Source organism: Narcine bancroftii, chromosome 3, assembly GCF_036971445.1.
Source record: "Narcine bancroftii isolate sNarBan1 chromosome 3, sNarBan1.hap1, whole genome shotgun sequence".
NCBI lineage: Eukaryota > Metazoa > Chordata > Chondrichthyes > Torpediniformes > Narcinidae > Narcine > Narcine bancroftii.
This window is the reverse complement of record NC_091471.1, coordinates 140,460,475-140,488,358: the sequence shown is the minus strand read 5'-3', so window position 1 is coordinate 140,488,358 and position 27,884 is coordinate 140,460,475. Positions and strand designations below refer to the sequence as shown.

Here is a 27,884-nt window from a genome sequence, read left to right as displayed (position 1 = left end):
GTAATGTGGAAATGTTTCTAATAAATCCTGTTCCTCTCTCTCAAACCTTACCCCAGTGCTAGACCAGAAGGGATATCTGCCACTGAAGTTTGCTAGTAGCTACCTTTCAGCATCCTATAACTAAACAAAACAATCTGGGTATATTTGACAATATCTTATTATTACTCTTACTGGGCAAATGTAATGACATTATGTAAATCAGATTTTATGACTATGTGAGTGAAATATGTTAAAGAAAGGAGTATTTTGGCTATAAAAGCAGAGTTAGGATTCGTTTTAACAGCCAGGACCATCAGGCTTCTCAAAATGAAAACAGAAAATATTAAAAAAAACTCAACAGCTCAGACAGCATCAATGGAAGCTAAACAGTTAATGCTTTAGGTCAAAGTCTCTCCAACAGAAAGTTATACTTGGTAGCAGAGAACATGGTTGAGGACAATGGATGGAACAAAGTGAATGTCTGTAAGAGGGTGAAATAATGTAACAATTAAATGTTAAGTAAGTTCCTCTGTGTAACATGTTGTTAATGTGAAGTTTGGGCAATGTAGAGTCTGGCCAAATGGGATATACTGAGAAATTAGAATTTCAAACATCACAACTTTTAATCATATGGACATACCCAACAACCCAGTAGGACATGCTGGGTGGTGGCTTCTTCCGATCAGTCCAGTTTTCAGGACTACATTGGAATAAGATACCATGTTCCTTCACTGGACCAAGTCCTGAGCTACTTTTCCTGAGAGTTTGAGCTGAATTGTGGATAATATCAGAACATTTTGCCTATTAAAACATATTGAAATAAAGTCTTAGTTATCCATAGATTATATACATAAAATTACTATTTACATCTTCAGTTACTATAATTACTATTAATTTAGTCATAGAGTCCAATTCTAAGAGTGAAATGGTGACAATGAACTTGTCAAAAGACTGCACAAATAATTATGGTTAGCATACATATTGATGTCATCTGAGTGGACATTTAAAGATATGTACAGAGAGGATATTTGCCTTGATAGTGCAAGTTGCATATAATTGAAACACAGCTGAGAGGGAGGTTTGAAAAGGTAAGGAACTCTTATCTTGCTTCTTTTTGAGTTGGAGTCAGGAGGCTGCAAGGAGGGTTTGTGCTGTGAGCAGCGAACCTATTTATTTATTTTTTGAGGACAGGATAGGAGAGGACAGACTGTGCAAGCACGTAACGTCGGCACAATTGAGAGGGAGGTTTGAATTTGAAAACATCAGATTGAATACACCATTGTACTCCTAGAATCTTTCGACAGGTAGAACGTCACAATCCAAGTCAAGATGCTTTCAATGAATGATGAAAGGAACATTGAAACAAATATAGCTTCAGGTCTACAGATTACTGGATTGAACAGCAATGAATTTTGTGATCTTTCAAGTGCACATACATGAGAAAACAGGTCATGGTGGTTATAATCACATATTATCAGAATTACGGCAGAAATATTGGATACTTGGTGCTTGGTCATTGATCAAAAGAATTATATCAAAATGTGTTATTTGTCGATGTGCAAATACTAAACCTGGATAACAAATGGCAGATTTGCCACAAGACAGAGTTTCACCTGATGAACCCCCCCCCCCCCATTTACCTATGTGGGAGTTGATTATTTTGGTCCTTTACAAGTAAAACGAGGAAGAAGGGTTGAAAAGTGATACGGAGCTATTTTTACTTGTTTGACTACGAGAGCAATTCATATTGAAGTAGTGTCATCACTCAATACAGACTCTTTTATCAATGTTCTTCAACGTTTTTAATCGCCGGATGTGGTTAAGTGAAGGAGTTATGTTCTGATAATGGATCTAATTTTATAGGAGCTCAACTAGAATTACAAAAATTGGAATCAACAACAAATTCATGATTCATTAATTCAAAAGGAAATTAATTGGATCACTTCATGGTGGTGTGTGGGAAAGAATGATTAGATCAATGAAGAAAATTCTTAATTCCATTTTAAATAAACAAATGCTGAATGATCATAATCTTCAAACAGTATTGTGTGAGACTGAAGCAATTTTAAATAGTTGTTCAAAAACTAAAATTTCTATTGATTCAATTGGCATCGAGGCACTTACACCGAATCATCTCTTACTTCTTAAATCTTAACCTTTAATGCCTCCAGGTCAATTTCAGAAAGAAGATATCTATGCAAGATGCAGATGGAGACAAGTGCAGTTTATTGCAGATTTATTTTAGAAATGATCACAAGAAAAAGGAACAGAAGGAGGCCATTTAGCCCATCGAGTGAAACTTCCCAAAGCTAAACTGTTCTCGCATCTAGTTCCAAGTTCCAGCCTTGTTCCCATATTCCTTGATACCCTGACTAATTAGATACCTATCAATTTCCTCTTTAAATTCCCCCAATGATCCTGCCTCCACAGCTGCATTTGACAATGAATTCCACAAACCCACTACCGTCTGGCTAAAGAAATTTCTCCTCATCTCTGTTGAAAATTAGTATTTTTTAATTCTAAGACTGTGCCCTCTTGTCCTGGAATCACTCAACAGGGGAAACATCTTATTTACATCTACTCTATCCAATCCTTTCATTATTTGAAATGTTTCTATGAGATCTCCTCTCATTCTTCTACATTCTAATGAAAAGATGGATTAAGGAATATCTTTCATTATTACAACAGAGACAAAAATGGTCTAAAGCTAAATGCAATTTTGTATGTGGAGACATTGTAATTAACATGGACAATTCTGCACCAAGAAATTCTTGGTTGCTGGGGAAAATCATGGAAACAGTTCCAGGCAAGAAATGTTTCGTTTGGTACATGAGGATTAAAACCAAGACTGGTTACTTAAATTGACCTATTACTAAAATCTGTCTTTTACAAGAAGCAGAAAGTTTTTATTTCTAATTTTATACTTACCATATTTATTTTTGTATCTGTAATAGTAATGTATTAGTCATTAATGTCCATTATAATAATTAGGTGGACAGATAGGAGGTTCTGTGGGAGAGATTGAGTATCTTGGATAGTATGTTGCCTCCCTGGTACAAGGGTCTGAGCTCTCCCAATTCTAAAGAGTGTGGGCAGCCAGATTTTGTAATCCATGTAAAGACTAATGATGTGGGTAGGAAGGGTGAGGAGGACCTACTAGGAGAGTTAGGTGCATAGTTGAAGCACAGGACCTCCAGGGTGATAATCTCAGGAATGCAACCTGTGCCAAATGCCAGAGGTTAGAAATGGGAAGATAATGCAGCTAAACACATGGCAAAAGAGATAGCACAGAAGGGAGGGCTTCATGTTTCTGCATAATGAGGCTTTGTTCCAGGGAAAGTGGGAGCTGTTCTGATGGGATGGTTTGCATCTGAACTGGAGGAGGGCTAGCATCCTACTTTTTTTAAAAATTTTTTAATTTTTCACACTATAAACCATATTGACCAAGATACATACAGACATTTTTATCTCTTGAATATATGCAGTGTCATTTTCTCCCCCTTTTTCCCCCTCCCTTCCCTCCCTCACCTCCTTCCCCATTTATTTGAAGTTCAATTTATAAGATACATTAAACCCGTTAAACAATGTTGTCACTTAATAAAAATAAACAAGAAATTTTACTGAGTCAGTTCTTTTCGTTGTCTTCTCCTTCTGTCATTTTAGGTGGTGGAAGTCCATGGTAGGATTTCTCTATTGTATTTCATGTATGGCTCCCATATTTGTTCGAATATTGTGATGTTATTTCTTAAATTATATGTTATTTTTTCTAATGGAATACATTTATTCATTTCTATGTACCATTGTTGTATTCTCAAGTTGTCTTCTAATTTCCAGGTTGACATAATACATTTTTTTGCTACAGCTAGGGCTATCATAACAAATCTTTTTGTGCTCCATTCAAATCGAGTCCAAATTCTTTATTTCTTATATTACTTAGGAGGAAGATCTCTGGGTTTTTTGGTATATTGCTTTTTGTGATTTTATTTAATATCTGGTTTAGATCTTCCCAAAATTTTTTCACTTTCTCACATGTCCAAATTGCATGAATTGTTGTTCTTATTTCCTTTTTACAGCAAAAACATCTGTCTGATACTGTTGGGTCCCATCTATTTAACTTTTGAGGTGTGATGTATAGCCTGTGTATCCAGTTATATTGTATCATGCGTAACCTCGTGTTTATTGTATTTCTCATAGTTCCGGAGCATAGCTTCTCCCATGTTTCATTCTTTATCTTTATGTTTAGATCTTGTTCCCATTTTTGTTTAGGTTTACCGTTTGTTTCCTCGTTCTTCTTTTCTTGCAGTTTGATGTACATGTTTGTTACAAATTTTTAAATTATCATTGTGTCTGTAATCACATATTCAAAATTGCTTCCTTCTGGTAACCTCAGACTGTTTCCCAATTTGTCCTTCAAGTAGGTTTTCAGTTGGTGGTATGCAAACATTGTATCGTGAGTTATATTATATTTTTCCTTCATTTGTTCAAAGGATAATAATTTATTTCCGAAAAACAATTTTCTATTCTTTTGATCCCTTTTCTCTCCCATTCTCTGAAGGAAAGGTTATCTATTGTGAAAGGGATTCGTTGATTTTGCGTCAATATTAGTTTTGGTAGTTGGTAATTTGTTTTATTCCTTTCTACGTGAATCTTCGAGGACTAGCATCCTTGTGGTAGATTTGCAGGGGAGGGGAACCAGAGAGATAGTGAGGTGCAGGTTAGTACATGATAGAAATAATCTCAGATGCATCTATTTCAATGTGAGGAGTATTACTAATAAGGCAGATGATCTTAGAGTATGGATTTGCATGTGGGATTATAACATTATTGCTATTAGAGAGACTTGATTACAGGACTGGCAGCTCAATGTTCTGGGGTTCTGATGATAGAGGGGGAGGTATGAAAGGGGGAGGAGTGGCATTGCTGGTCAGGGAAAATGTCAGAGCTATGCTTAGACAAGACAGCACTATGGACTCGCCTACAGAGGCCATATGGGTGGAGCACACTAATAGCATGAATTATAGACTACCCAGTCTGAGAGAATTGGAGGTGCAAATCTGTTGGGTGATAGCAGACCTCTGTAAAACAGAAAGTTGTGGTAGGAGGAGATTTTAACTTTCTGCATATTGAATGGGACTCCCATATTGTAAAAGGACTGGATGGCTTGGAGTTTGTCAAATGTGTACAGGAAAATTTTCTAAATCAATACGTAGAGTTATCAATGAGAGAGGATGCAATACTTGATCTCCTATTAGGGAACCAGGCGGGTCAGGTGGCAGAAGTCTGCATTTTGTGTCAAGTAGTGTAACCATAATGTCATTAGTTTCAAGTTACTTGTGGATAAGGACAGGTCTGGTTTCTAAATTGGTGAAAGGCCAATTTTGTGGAAACGAGGAGACAGGATTTCAGAAGACAGTCTATTGGAATAAGCTGCTTTCTGGCAAAAAGGTGTCTGGCAAGTTGAAGGCCTTAAAAAGTGAGATTTTTGAGGGTGCTGAGTTTGGATGTTCCTATCAGGAAAATTAACAGGCATAGGGAACCTTCCTTTTAAAAGGATATTGATGAATGGATCAAGAAGAGCGGTTTTATAAATGGTTAAGGCAACAAAGAGCAATTGTGGTACTTGCGGAGTATAGAAAATGTAAGAATACTAAAAAAGTAAATCAGGAAGGCAAAATGAAGGCATGAGGGTGTTTTGGAAGATGAGGGTAAATCTGAAGGGTTTCTACAAGTATCTCAAGAGTAAGAGGATAAGAAGGGCCAAAATTAGTCTCCAAGAAGATCAGAGTGGTCAACTATGTGTGGATCCACATGAAATGGTGAAGATCTTAAACAGTTTTTTTGCATCAGTAGTTAGTCAGGAAACTGGCATGGTGTGTTAGGAAGGGAAACAAATAGAAGTTCATGAAACATGGAGATTGGGGAGGAGGAGGTGATTGCTGCCGTACAGCAAATAAAGATAGTCAAATCCTCTGGGCTGGATTTGATATTCCGTCAGACTTTGGGGAGAGGAATGTTGAAATTGCAGGGGCCTTGACAGATATATTCAAAATGCCCTTAGCCATGGGAGAGGTGCCGGAGGATTAGAGCGTAGCTCATGTTGTTCTACTGTTCAAGAAAGGCTCCAAAATTAAACCAGGTAACTATAGGCAAGTGAATCTAACATCAGTAGTAGGTAACTTATTGGAAGGAGTTCTGAGAGATAGGATATATATGTATTTGGATACCCATGGGCTGATTAAGGATGGTCGGCATAGCTTTGTGTGTGGTAGGTAGTGTTTAAATGTAGAGTTTTTTGAGGAAGTTACCAAGAAGGTAACTTTAGTAAGGCCCTCAAGGTCCCACGTGAGAGGTTAGGTTAGAAGATTCAGACACAAGGCATACATAGAAGGGTTGTAAACTGGAGTCACAATTGGGTGTATGGGAGAAAACAGAATGGTAGTAGATGGTTGCTTCTCAGACCGGAGGCCTATGATGAGTGGTGTGCCTCCGGGATCTGTGTTGTTTGGTCTATATCAATAATCTGAATGATAATGTGGTGAATTGGATCAGCAAGTTTGCTGATGACATTGAGATTGGAGGCGTTGTGGACAGTGAGGAAGATTTTCAAAACTTGCTGAGGGATCTGGACCAACAGGGAGAATGGGCCATTAAATGGATCATGGAGCTTAACAAGTGTGAGGTATTTCATTTTGGAAGAGCAAATCAAGTAAGGAAGCACCCTGTAAATGGTAGGGCACCGAGGACTGTAAAGGAGCAGAGACCTGGGGATACAGGTACATTGTTCCCTGAAGGTGGCATTGCAGGTGACCAGGGTTGTAAAGAGAGCTTTTGGCATCTTGACCTTTATAAATCAAAGTACTGAGTATAGGAGTTTGGATGTTGAAGTTATAGAAGACATTGGTGAGGCCAAATTTGGAATAATGTGTGCAGTTCTTGTTGCCTAGCTACAGGAAGGCTATCAATAAGATTGAAAGAGTACACATAAGATTTACTAGGATGTTGCCTGGTCTTCAGGTGTTGAGTTACAGAGAAAGATTAAACCGATTAGGGCTTTATTCCTTGAACGAAGAAAAGTAAGAGGAGATTTGATAGAGGTTTACAAAATTGTGGGGTATATAGAGAGTAAATGTGAGGAGGCTCTTTCCACTGAGATTAGGAAAGATAAATATGAGAGGGGAGGGGTTTAGGGGGAACATCTTTGCTCAGAGTGGTGGGAGTGTGGAATGAGCTGCCATCTGATGTGGTGGGTGTGGACTCTATCTTGAGTTTTAAGAATAAATTGGATGGATACATGGATGGGAGAGGTCTTGAGAATTATGGAATGGGAGCATGTTATTGGGACAAACTCAGTGGTTTTTAACCTTTTTCTTTCCACTCGCATGCCACTTTAAGTAATCCCTATGCCATCAGTGCTCTTATGAGTAGGGGATTGCTTAAGGTGGTATGTGAGTGAAAAGAAAAAGGTTGAGAACTATTGGACTAGCTGAACAATGGTCAGCACAGACTAGAAAGGCTGAATGGTCCATTTTGTGTGCTGTAGTGTTCTATGGTTCTAATACTTGCTATCACTCAAACACTGATCTTACTATAAGGCAATCTAATTAGCCTTTGCCAAGTCATGTAACTGTAACAGTAATACAAGGTTCATTGAAATAAAGTAAAATCACCAAAATTGATGATAATAGGTTGACGAGGTAGAATTGGTGATATCATTGAATAAGACTTCAATTGTTAACTCATGGATATGCTGCATCAAAGACCACGACAAGCTCAAATTATTTCTTTCATTTAGGACCAACTTTGATAAGCGTGATTGTATCTAGTTATCCACTCAGTTTAACTTTTACATGAGTTTATCCAAGATAATTCAGTCCAAATACTATAAATATAAATAGACTACATTTTAAAATAATGACCATATATTAAATAACCTCACCCGTTTGTCCAAAGTCTGCTGGAAAACTGACCGTATTGATAAGCAACAACGATGGAAGTTTTTAATTAGCTGTGAGTGAATTGAACCATTGAGATGTGCAACTTCTGTATGTGTGGGTGTAATGAATATTCCCTGCAGTGTTTCTAAAGAAATATAGTGAAAAAGAGTGTTTTCTGATCCTGATGTCAATCTGAAAAACATGAGATGGTAAGCTTTCAACAAGGTTTAATACCAATTTTCTTAAGTACTTTCTTAAATAACAATATTCATTTGAGAAATACTTAAATCTACAAATCAATATAATCTAATGGCTTTGACACCAAAGCCTTTCCATAATTGAAAGAGATTCTTGGAGAACTTTACAAAAACATAGTGGGTAGGAGCTTTGACCACTTGCACCATTGGTCTGGTACCGTATTTGCCCAATATGCTACCACATATAATATAATTAGAAAATAATGGTTCATGCTGGCCTGACTTCTAAACGTAAAATTATACTTAAAAGGAATCTCTCAAATCTTAAGAATACAGCCCTATAATCTCAATATTTTATTAATTTAAATGTCAAAATTCCATGTTCATCTGCTTTATTTCTCAGTTTATTGCCTTTATATTGCTTAAATTTAACAGATTTACCAGTGTTGATCAAATGCTTGATGGAATGGCAGGTCTTACGTGATACACTGCAGGGGTCGGGGTAGGGGTTATTGCAGAAAGGGATGAGTAGAATATGCCTCATCCATGAAAAATTCAGACAAATGATTATTGGCCAAACTAGCGATACAATTTGTCATGGACAAAAATTATGAAGACATAATCAAACAATTAATTGTTAATTATTAAAAATCAAGAATTTTAGTGATATAATATCCATAGAAAGGCTCATTTGTTTTTTGGTCAAGTAAGTAATCAAATCATAAAACAGTGTTTAGGAAAAGGAAAATGTCACCAAATTTGGAAACTAAGGACAACCCCATCAATGTTCAAGTTACAAAAGCATAAAATGTATTAAATAATCTTTAAAAACTTACTTTTTAATATTATATATTTCCTCAGACTCTGCCTCTGGAAGGCTTTTCTTCATACTTCCCAGGTAAAATGGATTTGGAAAACGTTGTTTCTTCTTGTTCTAGAATTGCATTAGATTTTAACCAGTCATTTAAAATAAATAAGAAATGACCATCCAATAGCTTAAACTTAGCAGTAAACTATACCCAATTGTATTGTTTAGCAATGCTCTGCATTTAATTTTCAATTAACATAACATAACATAATTTACAGCACGGAAACAGGCCATTAGGCCCTTCTAGTCCGCACCGAACCAAACACCCCTCTCTAGTCCCACCTCCCTGCACAATGCCCATAACCCTCCATCTTCTTCTCATCCATATATCTGTCCAACCTTTTCTTAAATAATACAATTGACTCCGCCGCCACTATTTCTCCCGGAAACTCATTCCACAAGTCTACCACTCTCTGAGTAAAGAAATTCCCCCTCATGTTACCTCTAAACCTCTGCCCCTTAATTCTTAACTCATGTCCTCTTGTTTTAATCTTTCCTCCTCTTAACGGAAATAGTCTATCCACATCCACTCTGTCTATCCCTTTCATAATCTTAAATACTTCTATCAAATCCCCTTTCAACCTTCTATGCTCCAAAGAATAAAGACCTAATCTGTCCAATCTCTCCCTATACTCTAGATGCTTAAACCCAGGTAACATTCTGGTAAACCTTCTCTGCACTCTCTCCACTCTGTTTATATCCTTCCTATAATTAGGCGACCAGAACTGCACACAGAACTCCAAATTAGGCCGCACCAACGTCTTATACAGTCTCAACATCACCTCCCAACTCCTATATTCCATGCAATGATTGATAAAGGCCAGCATACTAAAAGCCTTCTTCACCACCCTCTTCACAGTATTTTTACAATGGGAATCATTTGTAATGATTTGCTGTTAGATGGAATAGAAATGACATATTACACCAAGTCTGACTGTAAGACGTGCTTAGGCAATTCTTGCCAGTGATGAATCTGTCTTCCTTGCAGCAGGCAAAAAGACATTTTCATGTAATAGGACACTATTTTATTTCTATGACAATAAATTGAATCTTGAAATGATCATTTTCAATACTTTAAATCTTGTGATATCATTTTAACTTAATTTGTTTCGAAATAACTGCATGGTATATTGAGCAAAAAACAATTTAATTATTAAGTACAGTTCATAGATTCAGGACAGGTTGATCAAAGGCCTAAATGCACATCTGTGATTGAAATCAATTAGCAAATCCACCTGAATTCACAACCTTTTCATTGTCAGAATAAACTAATATGGCTTAAAAAAAAATTGTATAATATACTGTGAGGAACTTTGTAATGAACTTTTCAAACATACTGTGATCCGAAAGGACAAATAGGAAGCTATTTGAATTTAACCATATGTTCTTCTTTGTATTCCTGTCATGGAGCTAGCGACAATTAAATGTTCTGGGATTGTAAATGAATTGGGTGGCATGGGTTCGTGTTACCATGCTGGTTGTCTAAAAACCTTAAAAAAACACTATTTACAAGTCAACAAATAAGTAATGAATATGATGTTGGCATGGGTGATTCTTTTTCAAAATGCCTTGGAAAGTTAGAACCTTCACCAGAGTAAAGCCAGTTCACCAACTTTTCAAGGTGACATTGTAGCGGCCCACTAACCGGGACACGACCAGTATACAAAATGGCTGACAAACACAGTAACCACAGACTGCGCAGGGGCCAACAAACAACCTTCATCCAAGGTGACCACGTGCATGGCGGGAAATAACGAGTAATGGCGGGAATGCTGCCCACTGCATCAGCAGCAAGTTGCCAATGCAATAATTCAGTCTTTGATCGACTCCTTGTGTGTGTTCTTTCCACACTTTGCAGTAGCGCACTTCTACATTGGTGACTGACAGATGGAACAAGAGGCTCTTCACACTGTTTCGTTAAAGCGACCAACTTTCTGGGTGTCACAGCCACATGTGTGGCTCGAACAGGCAGAGGCCCAGTTCCACCTTTGACAGATCAATGCCGATAACACACTATCTAGTGAGCTTGCTCAACCAGAAGACAGCAGCAAAGGTCATTGATTTCCTATGGCAGTCTCCAGAGCAAGGCAAATACAATGGTCTCAAGGAGCTGTAGACCCCCCCCGATCCAACAGTATTACTATTATCAACAGTGATGGGGTTCAGGGAGCCCATTGAGGCAGCTCACCCTGCAGGGAAACACTATGGGTAATAAATGTTGATTGGTGTGGCGGTTAACCAATGTGACAGCTTCCTCCACCTGTGGGCTCAAGAATGCACTTCCTCGTGGACACTGGTGCTAAAATGTGTCCTTTCTTCCCCCCCCCATCCCACCACAAGACACCTGGAATGGCAAACCGGGCCCAGTGCTGAGGGCAGCGAATAGCACCACCATATGATTGTTCAGCATCCACACTGACTCCCTCCACTTCAGTAGCAACCAGTTCACGTGGACATTCACGATTGCAGCTGTAGCGCAACCACTCCTGGGAGCAGACTTCCTGTGAGCCCACTCTTTGCTGGTGGACCTTAAAGGGTGGCAACTGGTGCATTCCAGTACTTTTCAAACCACTTCCCTGGAGGAAGCCAATTTACCTGCCCCCATCTCAATCTGTTACGCTTTCTGACATTGCATTCACGCAGCTCCTAGCAGAGGTCCCTTCAATCATGGCACCACAGTTTTCCACTGCTGAGTAGAAGGACTGGGTACGGCATTGAATCCTCACCGGGGCACGCTGTCTCTTTCCCTACCCCCCCCTCCACTGAGAAGCTTTCCCTCGCCAAGGGGTAATTTTTTAAAAATGGAAGAGCTGGGGATAGTGTGGTGTTTCGACTGCACCCCCCACCCACCCCCGCATAAGGTTCTGAAGGCAGCAGGAGGCTAGAGGCCATGTAGTGACTATTGCCGCCTCAACGAGGCCACCACACCCAACATCCAAGACTTTACCACTAACTTAAAAGGAGCAGAGGTATTTTCAAAAGTCAATCTCATCAGCGGCTATCATCAGATCCTAGTACATTACCCATTTGGACAAGAACGCAGCTCGGACCTTCCAGAGGCTGATGGATGCAGTGAGTTGGGATCTCCAATTTGTGTTCATCTATTTGGATGATATTATCATCGCCAGCTCCAACAACACTAAGCACTTGGTTAACCTGAGGCAACTGTACACCCGGATGCAGGAATTCGGGCTAACTATAAACCCTGCTAAGTATCAGTTCAGGTTGGAAATGATTGATTTCCTGGGGCAATGGATCAACAGCCATGGAGCAAAACCCCTGCCTGAAAAGGTGAAGGATGCTTGGCATTTAACCAAGCCCCACACAGTGAAGGGGTTCCAAGAATTCGCTGGTAATGATTAACTTTTTATCACCAATTCATATTGGCAGCAGCTTGCATCACTCTCATGGTCACTCTCATGGCAGCAAAGGGTAAGGAGATTACCTGGGACAATGAGGCCTCGGAGGCATTCCAGAAGGCCAAAGACTCTCTGGTCAATACCACCCTTCTGGTATACCCCAGGCCAGAGGTGCCAACCGGGATCATCTGGCTGTTCTTTTACTCCCAGCGTACAAGCAGACACTGAGGACCACAACACCAGTAATGAAGACAGCGAAAGTATGGTCAAGGGAGGCAGAGGAGCATCTGTAGGACTGCTTTGAAATGATGGACTAGACCATATTCAAGAACTCATCCTTAGACTTTAATGCAACATGTCACCGACTTCAAGACCTGCATGGACGAATGTGGGCCCATGCACACATACCAGGTGTTCCTCAACCAGAAGCCTTGGATGAATCAGAAAATTTGCAACCTTCTGAGGGTGAGATCAAGGGCATCTAAGGCCAGGGATCCAGATCTCGACAAGGTCAAGTACGACTTGCGGAAGGCTATCTTTGAATAAAAGTGGCAAAAGTGGAAGAAGCTAGATGGTCAAGAATTTCAAATTCCTTGGTGCCAACATCTCTGAGGAGATAAAAGTGATATTTTGGGTTGTATCACCTTGCAGAGGGCAATACCTATTTTTTTAAAAAAAGAATATGAACACCTTTTATTAAAACTTCAGTCCAATGCTTGAAAAACAATGGAGCTTTGCTTCTTCTTGGAGCTTTGTCTAAATTTGTGTACTTGTATCCCACAGAGCTAACATTCAGCACTAACTCATGTCCATTCTAGTCAAGGCATTAAACTTGCAGTGAAAGGCTGTAAGCACAATAAATCCAATTTTCATGAATGGAAGGTTGAAGAAGTGGGGGTAAGGAAAGAAGAAATTCCAGGAAAACTTTAATGGTAAGTGATACTCACTTTTGAAGGCAACTAATTGTTATAGAATGGAGAAGGAGTGGTTGGATTAGCCAACTTTTCATAAAAGATAAGTGGAAATACTGGTACTTGTTGCTGGAGGAATTTTATTTCTTCTGATGTGGTCTCCTGCTGGGACTTGAGAAAAAGCAAAATAAAGCAGCAGGTTCTACCCAGAATTCCTCTCCAGTTTACACAAACATGACAAATTTTTAGTTAAAAGTTTTTAACAAAATATTTTGATTTGTTATATCCCACACATAAATTTCATGAATATTTGATCCCTTCAAACCTTTGTCTTTACCTTAAATACATTTCCACTAACCTCAGATCCACCAGAACCTGGAATCTCACTACGTAGATGCTTCTTGATCTTGTTTGATGTAGAATATGAATCGAAGTCTACATTGAAGGAACCACTATCTCCAAATCTTTCATCTGCATAATCTGATGTACTATTGCTCCTTGGAGGATTAGATTTCCGCATCCTGAGGTTGGAGTCTCCAAATAATGTCCTCCGACTTGTTGGAGATTGTGTGGATTTAGAAGTAGTTTGCAATTTGCTGATGATGGGAGAACTGCTGAGACTTTCAAACATGTCACGAGGAGGGATGAACCTATCAGCACATGATAGGTATGGAGTGGAAGGATTGGTCAGCCTCTCTTGTATTCCGGCTTCTAGTCCCTCAAGTTTAAGTAAGATTGTTTTAACTTGGTCAACGTAAATACTGTCTGGTCCCGGATTTCCAATTGCTTTGCATGCACATCCTCCAGCTTCTAGCACCACACAGAGCATAAAGTGCCTCTGAAGAAACAGAACCCTAAATTAATCTTTATGTTTCAAATTTTTAAAAGACCTTACTACAAAATACTTATAAAATGATCCAATACTTGTCAACAAAATAATTTCTGGGATTTTGAACAAAGAATATGATGCTTGGAGGTATTTGGATAATTTTATATTAATTGTAAAATCATTCTGCAAAGGGATTAATGATTCTTGTTATCTCTTTCTACTGGCATTATTTTTAAAAGCAGATCCCTCTATTGTTATTCAATTTTTCATGATTTAATCTGAAACTAATGTGTCTTTATTCTATATCCCATAGTATATAATACAAACTAGTTGTTCAAATCTCTTTGAATTTTGTTCAATTCTTCATTTGCATTTTTTTTTGATCTTGGATTTTTCTTACTCTACAGTTAGAAATAGTTCACATAATTGGGCTCAATTAGTGACTATATGGGATGACTGTACATGATAAGAAGCCATACAATTTAAAATAAGGAAAGTGAATGGAACCAACACAACTCTTTAGCCCAACCATACATTGCTTGCATTGGAAATGCAGTGTGTCGTATATTCATATATTAATACATACCAAACCAACAATCAGCAAAAAATATTTTCCTTTCGGTTCCTGATAACCCTCAATGATTGGTTCTTCACTTGATATATATTGATATGGAAACACTTCACGCCATATAACCAGCTGACCAATCCGTTTTTCTGCTGCTAGGGGCAGTAGGCAATAATGCTGGCAATAAAGTGCAATGTCAAGGAGATCATCTTTGGGCAAATGATTGCCAATTAAATAACCCTTTAATTCAAATAGAATGAAAATAGAACAAAGTGAGAAAAGAATAGCAAAGGGGTGGTTAACCTTTTAATTTTTAATTTAGACATACAGCATGGTAACAGGCCATTTCAGCCCACTAGCACATACTGGGGGTGTAGGTTAACTGGGCAGCTTAGACTAGAGGGCTATATGTCTAAATTAAAAAGGTTGGCCACCCTGGATTGCAATAAAAATCAACAATTGCAAGTAAACATTACAATATCACTTATTTTCCACAACATAGCAAATGTATTCATGCAAGTTCAAATTGCACAAACCTTCTTTCCCAGTTGTATCTATGCTTGAACGAAAATCACTTCCACTTCAAATTACATTACTTAGATTAACCAACATTTCACAAACCTACATGTGGATTTATGACTTTATACAAAAATGAAATATAATCATTGGAATGGTTGTGTGCTTTGCATCATAGGTGAGACACTGATTTAACTTTAGATTTTGCTAAAGCACTTTCAATAGCGTCTTCATCTCTGATGTGTTATCATGAATACCTTCAATGAGAATACATTTCCACGGCCTTCTTCACTTTTCATGACCCTCTATCCTCAACTGTGCCCGATCTTACCTGTATACCACGTTTTACTGTTCTTACTGACCCTACCCACATTGATCCCTACTAACCACCACTCAGCAGATGCCTCAACATCATCCCTGAACACAATAGCAAAAGTTGTAACCACACAGGAGATCTGTCAGCTCTACACAATCCAACATTTTCTGTTTTTAACTTTTGACATCTGCATTTTTAAAAAAAATTAATTCCCTTATATCTTTTCAAAATAATCTGAAGAACAATTCCAGCATTTTCAGTTTTATTTTAAAATTTGGCAGCCACAATTAACAAGTCCAATTGGATTAACAACATGTAGCTATATGCATAGAACAGATTCCATTACGAATAGCTTGTTCTTTGTCCCTTAAAGCCTCACATAAAGAGTGAGTTAACAAAAATACCACTTGCATGGAAGATTGCTGCAGCAACATTCAAAGAAGTAAATGGTAAAGAGAAATAAGTTGCACAAAGGTTTGAAAATATTGTGTATTGTACAACTCCAATTATCCAAAATTCTTTTTGGAGCTGAAATGTCTGGGGACTTCAGGCTCCTGGGCAGAAGTGGGATCCTTGGGCTCCTGGCATGAGCGGCGCCTCGGTGGGGAAGTGTCGGTGATTGGCAGTGGCCAGCATTTTTTTTTGGTGAGAATTAAACAATTTTAACACTTAAAATGCCTTCCTTTGTTGTTGTTTATACACTGTTACAAGTGATTTGCTGTTGCTACTATGCTGTTTTTAAAAAATGACCTGTTCTCCAAAAAAAAGTTTATCCAAAATAGAACCATTTTTGATAATCGGAATTGTACTGTATAGGGATAGAAACATATTAGATTTAGATATACAGCTCAGTTACAGGCCATCCAATTACAACCAATTAACTTACAACCTCTGGTATGTTTTGAACAATGGGAGGAAACTGGAGTCCCCAGGGAAAACTCACGCAGACACGGGGAGAACATCCAACGCCTTACAGACAGTGTGGGATTTGAACCCCGGACCCAATCGCTGGTGCTGTAATAGCGTTGCACTAACCATGCTGTCCCAAATTAGATGGTAATTCTCTAGAATGCATGAATCTAAACCAAGTATTAGTCAGCGAGAAGTACAAATAAGTATGTGGGACAATGATGGAAGACAGAGAAATTGCTCAAAGGGGTCAAGACTGAGCACTTAATATGCTAGGATTGTGGTGATACGACCACCAGCCTGTTGTACAGTCGTTTAAGTTTGCGCTTGCTTGCTGCTACCTCAGCGCACCGCACAGGTACAAGGAAATCCTATTTCAGATTTATTGTCAGAGTACATACATGACATCACAGGCGAGGCAGAATTACCACTTAATGGTCGTACAAAAAAACACAATGTACTAATGTAAACAACTGTGCAAGAGAGGGGAAAAAAAAACAAACAATAAAGTGCAAAAGTATTAGTCTTTAAATGAGTTTATTGTTGAGGAGTCTGATGGTGGAGGAGAAGTAGCTGTTCCTGAAGCTGGAGGTGTGAGTCTTGTGGCACCTATACCTCTTTCCTGGTGGTAGCGGCGAGAACCGAGCATGTGCTGTGTTTGCATCCTTGATGATTGCTGCTTTTTTTAAAATTTTTTTATTTTTCACACCATAAATCACATTAGCCATGATATACACTTTTTCACACATATACAGTGACTTTTTCTCCCCCCCCCCCTCCTCCCAAGCCACCCCCCCACCCCCCCCCTCTCATCCATTTTAGGTATACAATCTAGGTTGCATTAAGCCAGTCAGACAATGTTGTCATTCAACAATAATACACCAGAAATTCTACTGAGTCCATTCTTTTCTTTCCTTCTCCTTCCATCAACTTAGGTAATGTTTGTTCCCGGTAGGTTTTCGCTATTGTATCTAATGTAAGGCTCCCATACTTGTTCGAATATTTCAATATTATTTCTAAACTATATGTTATTTTTTCTAATGGAATACATTTATTCATTTCTATATACCATTGTTGTATTTTCAAATTATCTTCCAATTTCCATGTTGACATAATACATTTTTTTGCTACGGCTAGGGCTATCTTAACAAATCTTTTTTGTGCATCCTCCAAATCAATTCCAAATTCTTTGTTTTTTATGTTACTTAGGAGAAAGATTTCTGGATTCTTTGGTATATTGTTTTCTGTTATTTTATTTAATATCTGATTGAGATCATCCCAAAATTTTTCTACTCTCTCACATGTCCAGATTGCATGAATTGTTGTTCCCATTTCTTTTTTACATCGAAAACATCTATCAGATACTGTTGGGTCCCATTTATTTAACTTTTGCGGTGTAATGTATAGTCTGTGTAACCAATTATATTGTATCATACGTAGCCTCGTATTTATTGTATTTCTCATCGTTCCAGAACATAATTTCTCCCATGTTTCCTTTTTTATCTTTATATTTAAATCTTGTTCCTATTTTTGTTTAGTTTTACCATTTGTTTCCTCATTCTCCTTTTCTTGCAGTTTAATATACATATTTGTTATAAATCTTTTGATTAACATTGTATCTGTAATCACATATTCAAGGTTACTTCCCTCTGGTAAACTCAAATTGCTTCCTAATTTATCTTTCAAGTAGGATCTCAGTTGGTAATATGCCAGCGCTGTATCTCCAGTTATATTGTACTTATCTCTCATTTGTTCAAAGGATAAGAATCTACTTCCTGAAAAACAATTTTCTATTCTTTTAATCCCTTTTTTTCCCCATTTTCTAAAGGAAAGGTTGTCTATTGTAAAAAGGAGTAGCTTATTTTGCGTCAATATTAGTTTTGGTAATTGATAATTTGTTTTATTTCTTTCTACATGAATCTTCTTCCAAATATTGAGGAGATGATGTAATACTGGAGATGTTCTATGTTGTACCAATTTTTCGTCCCATTTATATATGTGTTCAGGTATCTTTTCCCCTATTTTATCTAATTCTAATCTCGTCCAGTCTGGTTTTTCCCTTGTTTGATAAAAATCTGATAGGTATCTTAATTGTGCGGCTCTATAATAATTTTTGAAGTTTGGCAATTGTAAACCTCCTTGTTTATACCATTCTGTTAATTTATCTAGTGCTATCCTCGGTTTCCCCCCTCTCCATAAAAATTTCCTTATTATTTTCTTTAACTCTTTGAAGAATTTTTCTGTCAGTTGTATTGGCAATGCCTGAAATAAGTATAGTATCCTTGGAAAAATGTTCATTTTAATACAGTTTATCCTTCCTATCAGTGTTAGTGGTAGATCTTTCCAATGCTCTAAATCGTCCTGCAATTTTTTCATTAGTGGATTGTAATTGAGTTTATATAATTGGCCTAGATTTTTGTTTATTTGTACACCTAGGTATTTTATTGCCTGCATTTGCCATCTGAATGGAGATTCCTTCTTAAATTTCGAGAAATCTGCATTATTCATAGGCATTGCTTCACTTTTATTTACGTTTATCTTGTAACCCGACACTTCTCCATATTCCTTCAATTTCTTATATAATTCTTTTATTGATAGTTCTGGTTCTGTTAAGTACACTATCACATCATCCGCAAATAGACTGATTTTATATTCCCTGTCTTTTATTTTTATTCCTTTTATATTATTATCTATTCTTATCAATTCTGCTAGTGGTTCTATAGCTAGCGCAAACAATAACGGTGATAGTGGGCATCCCTGCCGCGTTGACCTGCTTAAGTTAAATTGCTTTGATACATGTCCATTTACTGTCACTTTCGCTAACGGTCCCTTATATAATGCTTTAATCCAATTAATATACTTCTCCGGTAAACTGAATTTTTGCAATACTTTGAACAAATAATTCCATTCTACTCTGTCGAAGGCCTTCTCTGCGTCTAAAGCAACTGCTACTGTAGGTGCTTTATTTCCTTCTACTGCATGAATTAAGTTAATAAATTTACAAATATTGTCTGTTGTGCGTCTTTTTTTGATAAATCCAGTTTGGTCTAAATTTACCATTTTCGGTACCTGTTCTGCTAATCTGTTTGCTAATAGTTTAGCTATTATCTTATAATCTGTGTTTAGCAAAGATATTGGTCTATATGACGCTGGTGAGAGTGGATCTTTCCCTTGTATTAGTATTACTGTAATTATTGCTGTTTTACATGAATCTGGTAAGTTTTGTGTCTCATCAATCTGGTTGATTACATCCAGGAGGGGCGGTATTAATAAGTCTTTAAATGTTTTGTAGAATTCTATTGGAAATCCATCCTCTCCTGGTGTCTTATTATTTGGTAATTTTTTTATTATCTCTTGTATTTCTACTGTTCCAAATGGTTCTGTTAATTTATTTTGTTCCTCTATTTGTTGTTTTGGTAGTTCAATTTTAGTCAAAAATTCATCTATTTTCCCTTCTTTCCCTTCGTTTTCAGTTCGGTATAATTGTTCTTAGAATTCTCTAAAGTTTTCCTTAATTTCTTTTGGATTATATGTAATTTGTTTGTCTTTTTTCCTTGTTGCCAATACCATTTTCTTAGTTTGCTCTGTCTTAAGCTGCCATGCTAGGATTTTGTGTGTTTTTTCACCTAGTTCATAATATTTCTGTTTTGTCTTCATTATATTCTTCTCTACCTTATATGATGATTGCTGCTTGAGGATTAATTCCAACAATAGCAAAGAAGAAAGCAAAAGGGTGATTACAAAAGTATTAGAATGCTGGGGAGAGCATGCCCCAGGTCAGGTATCCATTTGATTAGAGTATAGAAATAAATAAATTGTTATATTGTGGTCAGCAGAGCAGCTGTGACAAAGATGGCGTCATGGGTCCTTCTCTCTGGTACAGATCGGAAGTATATGTATGCGCTTACATCAGCATGATGCGAGTTCTGGTACATAAGCAGCAGGCTACAGAGGGCCTTAAAGGCTACAGCATGCAAAACAAAGTAAACTAGTCATGCTTAGCGAGTTCACAGCCTGCTGTCTCGGTTCTTCTCACTGCTCTTGCACACACACCACTACACTGGTGACCCCGAAGAGTCTCCACGTTCTGAAGACTCAGCACAATGGACCCCAAAACTGTACATGCTGTTGTGTTAAAAGTTGCCCACATTCTGAACAAACAAGTCCCATACTTGGTTCGGTCAAGTGGAGGTCCAGTTCTAGATCAAACAGATTATCTTGGATTTGACAAAATACTTCATCATCATCAGCTCGCTGAACCAGGAGGCTGCCACACGAGTCGATGACCTCATCCAGACACCACCCAAAGAAGGTAAATACACAGCTCTAAAGACCTCCCTCATAAACACTTAAGAGGCTTTCAAGATGCGAAAGGACCACCAACTTCCTCCACCTAGATGGCCTCGGGGACAGACACCGCTGCCCTCGTGGACGAAATGCTCATCCTCACAGAGGCGCACAAGGCCTGCTTCATGTTCGAGCAGGCGTTCCTCGAGCAAATGCCTGAAGATATAAAGCTGCTGTTGGCAGACACAGGCTTCAGCGACAAGCAAGGTTGCAGCACATGCAGTTAGTTGTCCTTTTCTGCTCCAAATTGTGAGACTGCAGGGATAGTCAACTGCGTTACAAAGCTGCCACCCAAGACAAGCCTGACATGTGAGCCAAAACAGTCCTGCCTACGAACAGAGAAGCCTGACATGAATCACAACTACCGCCTGTACATTCCTGAGCCCAGTGCCGGGGTCCTGACAAGCTTAATTTTATATCAACAGTCCATCGGTCTCTCCCCTCCACTTGGTGCCAAGTCCAATGGCATTTGGAGACCTTATGGAGAAAACAGGTGCCTCAACGACGGCTGACCGCTACCCGATCCCTCAAATACAGGATTTTGCAGCAAACCTCCATGGCGCATGCATCTTCTCCAAAGTCGACCTGATCCGGAGATATCACCAGATCCACGTTCACCTGAAAGATGTCCAGAAGACTGCTATCATCACCCCCACCAGCAGCGGCACTTATCTTACTTCTCAGAATTCACCACCTCCATCTGCCAGCTCTCCAGCAAAGAGAAGTTAGTCGCTGACACACACTCCAGACCAGCTGTTCACACCCTGTCGCACAGCATCAGCTAACACGAAGTGGCATGAGCCCAGCAAGGCGAGACCGAGACCCATAGCCTCACGAGTCTGCAGCTCAAGGACATTAATGGTGCGACTTTGCTCTGCGATGTCTCCACCGGCCAACCCTGACCAATTTTACCTGCTCAATGGAGACAAACGGTTTGCAACACGTTGCACGGCCTTTCCCATCCCTCCATCCAAACGACAGTGTAGATGATATCCACCCGGTTTATCTGGCACTGGCTGCGCAAGCAGATCAGTGAATGGACGCAAACCTACACACTGCCAAACCGGAAGGTCCAGTGGCACACCAAGCTCCACCTCCAACAGTCTGATGCACCGACCCACAGATTCAGCATGTCCGTCTCGATGTAGTGTTGCCAGTCTACCAACGGTCACACTACCTTCTCACAATGGTGAACAGATTTACCAGGTGGTCAGAGGCTGTCCCTATCCTGGACACCACCACTGACACTTGGGCCCAAGCCTTCCTCTCTGCCTGGGTCTCCCAATTTGGAGTCCCAGCACACATAACAACTGACCAGGGGCCCCAATTCACTTCTGCCCTTTGGAACAAACTCTTCAAATTCCTGGGCACCCAGCTGCACCGCACCACTGCCTACCATCCCCATTCCAACAGATTAGTCGAGTGCTTTCACCACCACCTCAAGTCGGCACTGATGGCAAGGCTAGAGAGGCCAAACTAGGTGGACGAACTGCCATGGGTCCTCCTCGGAATCCGCACAGCGTCAAAGGACGACCTGCAAGCCTCCTCAGCTGAGTTGGTCAACAGTGAACCCCTAGCTGCCCTAGGCCAATTCCTGCCTTCACCACCAGGGCAGGGCAGCAGCACCACCATTGTACTGGAAAGACTGAGAGACAAACTGGGATCACTCGCACCATAACGACGCTGTCACCACCCCACCCCCCCCCGCTTACCCCACTAGCCTAGATATCTGCGACTATGTGTTCATGTGCAAGGGCATACACAGGCCACTGCTCCAGCGTCCCCATGAAGGACCCTACAAAGTACTTCCCTTGAATGCTTCCACGTGACATTGATGGCAAAGAAGAACTTTTCACCATGGACTACCTCAAACTGGAATACTTGGGGTCAGCTACTGAAGCAGAAGATCTCACCCACAACAATGCACAGTGGGATCACCAGCACTGGTTCTGGGGGTGGGGTGGTGGTTTGTGTGATGGCATACATATTTGTAGCGACGAATCAGCTCCACTTGTTACACACGGTCAGCAGAGCAGCTGCAGCAAAGATGATGTCGCGGGTCCTTCTCTTCCGGTACAGACCATAAATACGCATACACACTTACATCAGCGTGATGTGAATTCTGGTATGTACGCGGCAGGCTCCAGAGGGCCTTAAAGGCTGCAGCATGCAACTCAAAGTAAACTAGTCATGCCTAACGAGCTCACAGCCTGCTGTCTCAGTTCTGCTCACTGCGCTTGTGCACACACTACCACAATGTTACTGTTTCTTCTAAAGGCTACAAAATAGTAGGCGAAATGGAAGAAATCTTCAAGGAAATTACAGATATACACAAGAGATGTAGATCAGCAGTCAGGAGCAGTGTTGAAGCAAATGACAAATAATTCATTATGAAAGTGTTGTTAATTTGATTTACTAACTTTTGAATTACAATAATTTATAACTGCAGATGCTGGAAATCTAAAATGAAAGCAGAAAATGCTAGAAAAACTGTGCAGGTCAAGAGAAAGAAACAGACTAAGGTTTCAGGTCAATGATCTTTTTATCAAAACGGGGCCCCTCTTTCTGTGGGCCAGCCATGGTAGCTATTCAATGGACTGAATTTAAGGATCCCAATTAACAATACAGATGGTAGCATTTAGTTACCTATCCATGTCTTTATATGGTGCTATAAGGTGGAGCAGTATTCTGTAGCTGAGTAGACAAAAGACCAGTGCTTGATATGTGATGTTCTGACACATTGCGAACTGGGAAAAAGTCAGAGATAAAGCATTTGTATGACCATGGAAAGGACATTATACAACTTACATTAGGTTGAAAATTAAATATTATCTTTATACCCTCATCTTTGGGACCACCCTGTTGGAAATTAATTGAAATATTCAAGCTTTAAACACACAAATTTTTTTCTATTGTATGTCAAGTGCTTAATATACAGATAATTCAATAATTTACCTTGGTGCAGATATAAAAGTTTAGTTTTGTATTTAAAAAAAAGCTTTGTTCCACTCTTTAATTTCCATTCTGCTCAACTTCATCCTCTAGGTATGTGGAAGGGAAGGGGCACGTGTGGACATCCTACATGCAAGTGGAGTGAGGGGGGGGGGCACAAAGGGTAGTGGAAGAACATATGTGCACGGAACCATAATATTTTCTTTTGGTTTGAAAGAATGATTATTTGGCAGGATATAACCCCCACTTTCCTCTCTCCACCTTCTTCTTTATGCTACATTCTTAAATGTAACATTGCCGAGAATGCTCAAGACACAATTTGAAACTTTTCCTCAAGTCTTGTCTGCTAATATCAAGAACTAGCCTCACCTTGAAGAATAGACAGGAGCCCAGTATCATGTATAATCGTTGCATATCATAAAAGTCTTCAGACTGAAATTAGAACAGCAACATAATTAGGTTTCTGGTTATCACTATTGCGAAAATAAACAGTAGGATTGCAACAAAATAAACTGATACAGGAGCATTCATCTGCTTGATTTAAATGTTGTTTGAAGAATGGCAGATTAAATAATTAATTTCTGAGCAGCTATAAGTGAATCACCCTTTAAGAAGCTTTTGAAAATTGTTCTTTTCAAAGGGTTTCACAGCCATACACCGCAATAATAATCCAAGCACTCAGTTATACAATTCCTGCACTGAGCCCATTTTATTCTTCCCACATTCCCAATACACATTTAAAAGTGACAAATTAACCTACTAATTTGCATGTCTTTGGTCAGGAGCATCTAGAAGAAACCTATGTTATAGGGAAAGCTTGCAAGCTCCACAGACAACATTGAAAGTCAGGTAAAAATACAATGCTGGAGAAACTCAGCTGGTCAGTGTACTTAATGTAGCAAAGATAAAGAAACAAAAACAATATTTTGTGCTTGAGCCCTTCATCAAGGAGCAGCTGAGTTTCTCCAGCATTGTGTTTTTACTTCATCCACAGTGTCTGCAGACCTTCGTGTTTTACTATTGAAGGTCAGGATTGGAATTGCTGGAGCTATGAGGATCAGCTGTACCAATGTGCTGTGATGTTTTTGTGGTGAAAAGAGCAAATTGCTTTTTATTTCTTCTTATCACCATTGTAAAAACATATATTGAAGTGATATTTAAAAAAGACATTTAATTTCAAAGTTTCTAATTCAGTTAAATGTGGATTTCATATATCCATTACTTCTACCTCATTTTTAAAAAATTCATTAGGACTCAAAGCTGTTAAATTCATAATATTAATTGGACTCTTAACAATTGAGTTCTGAGCAGTTTCACCCACCAAAACTTCCAATTCTGTTCCTAAGGTTTTCATCATGTGCAGTAAGTTGTGGAGAACAAGGACAAGTTTGTTATAAAAAAGTTATTATTTGGAAGACAGTTCCCAAAATGAACGGATGGATTGTGAAATTTGACTTTCTGATACCAATTGTGAGAGACAGGCACTGATTTTCTGAATGATGTATGCATATACATTTGTCACAAACATAACTGCCCATTATACTAGAAAAATTGAAGGAGTTGAATTGAAGGGTGGTAGGTAAAGACACCTTCACTCTGTCCCCACCAGTGGCAGGGACCTCCTAGTGGCCAACCATTTTAGTTCTGCATCCCACTTCCATACTCACATGTCTGATAATGGCATAATGTACTATCCCACCAAGACCGCCTGTAAATTAGAGGAACAACACCTGATTTTCTGTCCAGGAACTCTCCAGCCAGACGTAATTAACATCGAGCTCTCCGGTTTCTGCTAGCCTGCACTCCCTCCATTCCCTTTCCAGTCTTCTTTCCCTCAGCTCTCCACCCCCTTCCCTCCCTATTCACTTAGCCATCCCTTTACCTCCTACCTTTGGGACTGTGCTTCTCCCCCCACACCTCCTTACCTTTCAGTTCAGATGCCTATCGACATTTTTCCATACCTTGATGAAGGGCTCAAACCCAAAATGTTGGCTATGTATCTTTATCTTTGCAAATATAAAGGACAATGTCTGACCTGTTGAATTTCTCCAGAATTGTGCATTTAACTGTTGTTACATTGTTTACCTGAATCCTGAAGTTCTCATAAATATAAAATACATTTGGTGATTTTATGCATTTTTGACCCAACATATTACGTTAATCTTCCAACAAATGGCCTGACTACTTTTGCCAAATTCTGAACAGATATCAACAATTATATTACTTTAAATACAACCGAGAGAAGATGTGCATGCAATGATGATCTAGCGCCATTAAAGTATTATCACCAATTCTCCAAAGTCTGCTGATTCTAGATCACTCAGTGTAGTATCAATGTCCATCTGAAATTCAAATAATTAGAGTAAGTAAAACAAAATAACCTTTTTAATTATTTTCTAAAATGCCCGTCACTTTCCCATCGTTACATGATGTGCAACTGATGATTACTTAACTTCAAAATCTATAAGCAAAATATTTTAAATTGAGACATATTATGCATTGAGAAAATACAAATACAATACTGACTGGTAATTACACAATACACCAATAAAGTTTGTGATTCCTAATTTTGCTAACCAAAATGGTAGATGTTATTCAAAGTTTCTGATAGAATACATAATTTCTACAGACTCTGTTTCGGATATTCATGTATATTGCTGACATTTCGGAGCTGAAGAAGGCTAGACCAGCTGAATTCTTCAAGCATTTCGGTGTTTTTTTTAACTACAATCACAGGGTCTGCAGCCTATCATGTTTCTCTTCTAAAACTCAAGTTCAGCCAGTGCATCCCTTTATCTGTGCTCTTGACTTTCCAATCAATGTTCAACCAACTGAGGATCCAAGGTGAGGGCACACATATCCAAAATATTGCTACAATTACAGAAAGTATTGTTTGCATTCCAGAAAGCCAATTTTCTAGCAGTCACTTCCTTACCACCCATGCTAAATATCCTGCCTAAGGCTACTACTTTGGCCAATGGGAACTTCTCGATTCAGTGGACTGTTGCACAATGTCTAAAACAATAAACACAAGAAAGGCCATTTTTCTGGTTTTTGGCTAGACAAGCAAATGTTTAAACATACCTTTTCTGGTATTGTCTTTTAAATTATAAGCTATGAAAAAGACGGAAGCAAAGCCAAACCAGCTTTGAGAACTGCCCCTGTACTTATGTACACCATGATGAATCTGCAGTTCATATCTTGAAGACCAATAAATTATACCTTTTGTGCAAATTTTTATTACTTGCTGGTTTTTATTCTGGAGATCTGGTAAGCATTCTCTCAATGTGATCACTTTACTGTGAATAAATTGCAAACCAGGACCGAAAATAACTATAAAATATTTGCAAACTTTTTTGGTGGGGGAAATAGCTGGGGAGTGAGGCTAACTAAATTGTTCAAAAGGGCCCTCATGGATAGATGAACTCATCAGTCTCCTTCTGTGATACTATGATTTAAAAAGGACAAAATATGATCAGTGCTTTTTCATTGCCTAGTAATGAATGAACTAAGAGTTTATTGTCAAAAACATAATGTTTGAAACAAAAACATTTCCCCCCCCTCCTCTTTATTTGCCCCTGTGCTCCACAGGTTTAAATTTGTAATTAAATAATTCATATGTGATTAAAGTGCACATTTGAGATTTTATTTGTATACATTTTGGTATGATCATGTAGAAATTATAGCACTTTTTATACATAGTCTGCTCATTTCAGGGCACCATAATATTTGGGGCATAGCAGTGGCATGTATATTGAGGTAGTCATGTTTGGTACTTTGTTGCATATTCCTTGAATGCAATGACTGCTTGAAGTTTGCGATTCATGCACATCACAAGGTGCTGAGTATCTTTCTGGTGATACTTTATCAGGCCTCTACTGCAGCCATCTTAAGCTCCTGCTTGTTTCAGGTGCTTGTCCCCTTAAGTTTTCTCTTCAGCATATGGAAGGCATGCTCAATTGTTTTTAGATCAGGTGACTGACTTGGCCATTCACAAATTTTCCAGTTTTTAGCTTTAAAAAACTCCTTTGTTACTTCAGCAGCATGTTTGGATCTTTGTCTTGCTGTTAGATGAAGCACTGTCCAATGAGTTTGGAGGCATTTGCTTGAATTTGAGCAGATAAGATGTTTCAACACATCCCAGAATTCATTTTGCTGTTGCCATCAGCAGTTACATCATCAATGAAAGTACGCGTGCCAGT

The 27,884-nt window shown here is 38.8% G+C and overlaps 1 protein-coding gene across 3 annotated transcripts in view; it reads right to left on the bottom strand.

The window, feature by feature from the left end:
- The window catches only part of intu (inturned planar cell polarity protein), an 87,512-nt gene that overhangs the window by 3,907 nt on the left and 55,721 nt on the right, over nucleotides 1-27,884 (bottom strand). For 2 of the 3 annotated variants that reach the window (XM_069925242.1, XM_069925243.1), the window contains 7 exons: nucleotides 25,971-26,024; nucleotides 24,052-24,114; nucleotides 14,664-14,882; nucleotides 13,607-14,086; nucleotides 8,947-9,044; nucleotides 7,916-8,105; nucleotides 620-780 (listed from right to left, as the gene is read on the bottom strand). In XM_069925242.1, coding sequence (XP_069781343.1) covers nucleotides 620-780; nucleotides 7,916-8,105; nucleotides 8,947-9,044; nucleotides 13,607-14,086; nucleotides 14,664-14,882; nucleotides 24,052-24,114; nucleotides 25,971-26,024 — 1,265 coding nt within the window. Of the gene's footprint in view, nucleotides 1-619; nucleotides 781-7,915; nucleotides 8,106-8,946; nucleotides 9,045-13,284; nucleotides 13,420-13,606; nucleotides 14,087-14,663; nucleotides 14,883-24,051; nucleotides 24,115-25,970; nucleotides 26,025-27,884 lie in introns of those variants that run through there. The other variant, XM_069925244.1, reaches the window with a different exon arrangement.